The sequence below is a fragment of the Maylandia zebra genome, linkage group LG11 (genome assembly GCF_041146795.1).
Source record: "Maylandia zebra isolate NMK-2024a linkage group LG11, Mzebra_GT3a, whole genome shotgun sequence".
Lineage (NCBI taxonomy): Eukaryota > Metazoa > Chordata > Actinopteri > Cichliformes > Cichlidae > Maylandia > Maylandia zebra.
In genome coordinates, this window is record NC_135177.1 from 37,694,560 (window position 1) to 37,700,559 (window position 6,000).

General features: G+C 45.5%; 1 protein-coding gene across 1 annotated transcript in view; it reads left to right on the plus strand.

Annotated features, from left to right (window-relative positions):
- The window catches only part of LOC101479129 (collagen alpha-6(VI) chain), a 69,328-nt gene that overhangs the window by 40,582 nt on the left and 22,746 nt on the right, over positions 1-6,000 (plus strand). Inside the window, exons 13-21 of the mRNA XM_076889560.1 lie at positions 189-267; positions 346-491; positions 748-840; positions 1,291-1,344; positions 1,704-1,775; positions 1,859-1,885; positions 1,971-2,015; positions 4,189-4,242; positions 5,844-5,906. Coding sequence (XP_076745675.1) covers positions 189-267; positions 346-491; positions 748-840; positions 1,291-1,344; positions 1,704-1,775; positions 1,859-1,885; positions 1,971-2,015; positions 4,189-4,242; positions 5,844-5,906 — 633 coding nt within the window. The remainder of the gene's footprint in view (positions 1-188; positions 268-345; positions 492-747; positions 841-1,290; positions 1,345-1,703; positions 1,776-1,858; positions 1,886-1,970; positions 2,016-4,188; positions 4,243-5,843; positions 5,907-6,000) is intronic.

Sequence of the window (6,000 nt, forward strand, 5' to 3'; positions counted from 1 at the left end):
TTTACCTCACATAAAGCACTTTGAGGCAACATTTGTTGTGATCTTTAGTTCTACTTTTCAGAATTTATGTTAAATGCCTTTTAAAATCAGTCTTAACAATGATTAAAACTAAAACCACCATTTCCTGCTCCATGTTGATGATGGCATAGAAGGAAACCTTGTGACGTGTGGCTAACCTGTTCCATCAGGTGCTGGTGATCTTCTCAGATGGATTTGATGAAGATGTGGTGATGCTGGAGAACGAATCGGAGCTGCTAAGACAGTCTGGTAAAAACAGCTTCACCTGTTCACTGTTGAATATAAATTTACAGAGACATTTCACATCAGCGGCATCTTCTCTCGCAGGCGTCAACGCTCTGCTGGTTGTGGCTCTCGAGGGAGCGCGTTACCCCGCCCAGCTGCAGATGGTGGAGTTCGGTCGAGGTTTCGGCTACAAACTTCCTCTGAGCATCGGCATGCCGAGCATCGGCAGCACCATCCTCAAGCAGATTGTAAGTGATTCATGTCGCTGCAGGTAAATCAACCTCACACTTTGACAGGGTTCAGTGCTAGGACCAATTCTGTTTACATTATACATGCTTCCCTTAGGCAGCATCATTAGAAGACATAGCATACATTTACACTGCTATGCTGATGAGCTCCATCTTTACTCTGTGTGTGTTATCTGGCTTCATGGACAGATAAACCTCAGATTTCCTGTTTCTTTAACTTAATCTTTAAAGAGTGTGTGTCTCTTTCTCTCTGCAGGACGCCGTGTCAAACAGGGAGTGCTGCAACGTCATGTGCAAATGTTCAGGACATGAAGGCATCCGTGGCTCTCGGGGCCCCCCAGGGTCAAAGGTGAACTGAAATATTCACGCCTTTTAAGTCCAAACAGAATAACAGAGACTGTGCCAGAAGCATTAAAGAGGCCGGACTGCTCTGAGACCAAACAGACGCTTTCAGTGATTTCATAGTTAGAAAGTGGCCGGGTTGATATTTCAAAGTGAAGCAGACTTGATTCCAGTGTTAAAGATATACTGTTACACAGGGAGGTGGGGGGGGGGGCAGAGGAATGGATTAGTATATAGAAGAGAAAATATTTGAAAGGGGAAAAAGAAGAAGGAAAAACAGGAAAGGGGGAGAACTGGATGCTTCCTGGGGGTTTTCTTCAAACCTTACTCAGACTTAGTGAAGCAGCAGGCGAACATTAGGAAGCATGGAGGCATGAAGCTGTCTGTCTTTCTGGCCGTTGAAGGTTTCTCATCTCCTTTTTTCGCACTGAACCGTCACCTGTATTTTTAAAAACAGGGCACGGTTGGGCAGAAGGGTCACCCCGGCTTCCCCGGAGAGGAGGGCCTCGCTGTAAGTGCTTCTTCATTTCCTTCATACACATCATCTGCACACATGCCTCATCATCTTCAAACCAACAGCGTCTCTGGTTACTCTCAGAAGATATGCTGCTGGACTTAAGGCCACAGAAAATATATTTGTTGTTTCAGCGTCTCCATTATGAGTCTTTCTCTGCAGTTCTACGTCACTTTGAATTGTTGTTGAGGACAAAAAAGACGTTTAAATAAAGAGATAAACATCTGTGAAAGTCGTCTCTGTGAGTCAAAACGGACCAAGAGCGTCACTCTGTCTGCCAGCTGCTCAAACGTGAATCATAAACCATCATCTGCGTCTTTTGCTGCGTCGCTGCTCACTCTGTCTGTGTGTCGCAGGGCGGGAGAGGTTTACCTGGACCGAGCGGACCTCAGGGAGTCCAGGGATGCTCGGGAATCAGAGGACAGAAGGTAGAGCAGTGCCGCTGAAATGTCCCGGAGCAGATCTGCCAGAAGCCGATGTTGATGATGTGTGTGCGTTTGTGTGTTTGCAGGGCTTCAGAGGGCTGCGAGGAGAAAGGGTGAGTTACTCAGGAATGTAGGAGGAAGCACAAACACTCACGTCCTGATAAAGTCTCACAGAAGACTTTTCTTCCACCGCCGCAGGGCGAAGACGGAGAGGACGGGCTGAGCGGAGTGGACGGAGAACAGGTACTGACGTACAGATAGCACAGCTTCATCCTGATCGCCTTCATCGTCAGGTATCTCTGTGATCTGTAGCGTGAGATATCGCGATGCATAAACAGGAAGGATGATGACAGATAACGGGAAACCTGAGTCACACCAACGACCGAATCACCACATTTCTGCCTCCTTTGTTTATTTTCCCAATAAACTGGTAACTAAACATTACTGAATAATTATTTTAACATCAATGAAATATTTAATAAACCTTTGATAAATTATTATGTTGTGTCATAGCTGCTGGTGGCTCAGCGTCCTCTGTTAACCCAAAGTAAAAGGTTCATATGAGCAAAATCACACCATCGTTTATGTGTTATCAACACCGCTACGTTTCCTTTAGTCTTTCATCCACTCAGCAAGATAAGCGCCAGACCCCGGGCTTTTAATTTGAAAGTTCCATTTCTGCTAACCATCACGCTGGTCGTCGATGCCAACGGCTGCCTCTGCAGAGACTCTGGTGTCCAGCTCAAATTCAAATGTTATTTGTCACATGCACAGTCATACACAGTCCGATATGCAGTGAAATGCTGAACTGTTGGGCTGCAGCTGGTGTTGGTGGTCCAGGTCCGGCAGCACTGGGAGAGCTGGTTCCTGAGCTCAGGACTACCAGCTGCAGTCCATCCACAGAGACAGCTGCTGACTGCTCTCATATGTCAGCACTGAGTCAGGGTAGTTTCACTCTCCGCTCGGCTGCCATCACAAACATCATTTATCTGAGGCAGATCCCTCTTTTTCCAAAGTCTTCCTTTGTTCCCCGGCAGCTGCAAACATCCTGATAACGCTGCAGCGCAGATGAAGTCGGCGAGCTCTCACACAGACGTCACAGCTCTCTGAAACGGCCCTCGGCCATTCAAAGCTCAGAGGCAGTGAACACGGAGAGTACAACACCCGGCATGTCGGCGCGCTGCTTTTCCTGCCTCGACGGTCAACTTTCATTTTCATCATGCATCAAATGTTGATCATATTACCGCCACCATAAAAAATTATTAGTAAACAGCCCGAAGAGTCAGTGACAATCAGAGATGGGCAGTAACGCGTTACTGTAATCTGATTACTTTTTTAAAGTAACGAGTAAAGTAAGGGATTACTATTGCAAAAATGGTAATTAGATTACCGTTACTTTCCCGTAGGAACGCTGCGTTACTGCGTTACTAAAACCGTGATTTTTTGCGAGAATGTCTCATGACAGTGACGTAAGCGAGTGTGACGTTAGTGACAACAGCTGTGTGCAGATCAACAATGGATAATATATCGAGTGCAGAGAGAGTATGAGCGTGCAGCGTTTAAAGCGTGGAAGTACTGACCTTACTTTGAGTTTAATTCCATAAAAAGTGACAAAAACATTAGTGTCCGCTGTGCGTGGGAAGAAAACTTCTTTTTACAGCGAAAAAACCCCTAAACTTCCAACAAGCACCGAGTAGCTACGACGTAATGGGAAACTCACAGAGAAACTCGCGGATTCTTCCACTGACCGCGGCACACCTGCACCAGGGTAAACCTCCGCCTACCCCACTCCTGCTTTACAGGTGAAAATAGAGCAACAGGACCGCTGAGTCTTTGACTTTATTTATCTTCTGCTGTGTTTTACTTGCATCTATTTGAAAGACTGAGTGTAAACACAAAAAATATTTTATTTTATGTGCTGGAATGTGCAGAAAATAGGTTTAAATGTTAAACTAATTTATTCAAGTCAGAGAATGTTGCAGATAATTAAATGTTTGCTTGATGCATAAAGTTAAAAGATTAAAACTAATAAAACAAGTTTTAAAAAGAGACTTTTCCATTTGATTACATTTATATGATGGATTATGCAGAAAAAGTAGAATTGGGCTGAAAGATCTATCGCTCTATCACCTCTTCAGGGTGTACATCGTGTTTTTAAAAAGTAACTAAGTAACCAGTAAAGTAACAGGATTACTTTTTTGGGGAAGTAATCAGTAATTAGTTACTGATTACTTTTTTCAAGTAACTTGACCAACACTGGTGACAATGATCCAAAGGTTCAGATTTGACTCACTGATGGAGAGACACCGATGAGTTTCTGTCCTCATCGTGGAGGAAACGAGCGGGCGTCTCAGGAAGGGAGCTGATTGGGGGGGTTTCCATGCTTAATGGCATTCCTGTGTTTCTGTGTCGGCAGGGAGTGACGGGACGGGATGGAGCCCGAGGAGAGAGAGGACACCTCGGCAACCCGGTAAAAGAAAACAAAAACTATATAATGTTATTTTAACATCGATACTTTATACTGCAATTTTCAAATGAATTCTGAATTTCACTGAGTCAGAGAAGGGAACCAAGAATGAGGCAGCGGTTTGGTTTGCACCGTTGGAGGTTGTTTGGACAAAAACACAGGCACATTTAAAATTGACTCACAGGGATAAAGGTGGGAGAAAAAGTGTGAACTAAAAGGTATTTTACATGATTGGATGGCAAATTTCAAATACTGCACACTTCAAATGTTTGTTCACGTAACGACCGACCTCCTTAAAGAAACCGTCAGAGCCGAACACGAGAACCTCGGGACTGAGCTGGAGGAAAGGAGAGAGCAGATAGCAGCTAGCCCACGGCTAACACGTGTGATGCAAACAGACCCGGACTGAGCCCTGAGGGATGCCTTAGCACGAGGACGTACAGATGTTAGCATCAGTTCTGAAACATCTGTCAGTTTAAGATGAGAGGCTCCTGAGAGCAGCCAGATCAGTTAGTGAGAGTGTGACAATCAAAGGGGTCAAAGGTTGCTGAGCTACAACCACCTGTATCATGTCGTTAGTGAGTTTCAGTAAAGCCGTCTCGGTGTCTTTAGAAATGAGGCTGTAATGATCCGTCTGTGAAGGTTCTCGGTCATCGTAGTCTAAGGAGCTTGGAAAGAAAAGCGTCTGGACTTCTTTAAGTTGCTTGAAGACGTTTCACCTCTCATCCGAGAAGCTTCTTCAGTTCTAAGGTCAAATGGTGGAGAGTCCCAGATATAAACCTAGTGGGAGTTTCCCCCCACAGAGGGACAAAAGGACCCCCTGATGATCCTCTAATCGCCTGAGCCAAGGTGTGTAACTGGGTGTGGGTCCCAATCAGCCAGAGTTTCGGGTGTGTTCATTGTGAAACCTGGCCCCACCTTATCATGTGAATTCCTGAGGTCAGATGGTCCAGGATGTGAGTGGGCGTTAAGGCGTCTGGGAAGGATCTCAAAACTGGATTATAGATGGCAGAGAGTTGGTGTCGTAAACCCCGCCTCTGTTCAAAGATGGTCGCTCACAGTGGACATAGATGCTTCTTTCACTCCTCTTTCAAACCATCTGTCCTCTCTGTCCAAAATGTGAACATTGGCATCCTCGAAAGAGTGACCTTTGACCTTTAGATGCAGATGGACTGCTGAGTCTTGTCCTGTGGAGGTGGCTCTTCTGTGTTGTGCCATGCGCTTGTGAAGTGGCTGTTTGGTCTCTCCAATGTAGAGGTCTGAGCATTCCTCGCTGCACTGTACAGCATACACCACATTGTTAAGTTTGTGTTTTGGCGTTTTGTCTTTCGGGTGAACCAGTTTGTGTCTGAGTGTGTTGCTGGGTCTGAAATACACTGGGATGTCATGATTGGAGAAAACTCTGAATTTCTCTGATACCCCGGCTACATAGGGGATGACAGAGTCAGGCTTCAGGCTTAGATGGAACATGTTGTGTGGTGTAGGGTCCTAAGGCTGTAATGATCCGAAACAGTGGGATTTTTTTTTTAAAGTAGAGGAATGATGCTGGTGGTTGCTGACCTCTGACCTTTGCTTATATTGACGGGCTGAACTGTTGTCCTTAGGGTATCCCAGGAATTACGGGGGAGACGGGGGTGAAAGGACAGCAAGGACTGAGAGGAGATCCGGTGAGTGTCAAACATTTCCTCGTCTTCTCTCGTCTCTCCTCCTCTCTGAACTGTTTTTGGCTTTTTCGTGTTTTCTCTCCTCCTTACATCAACA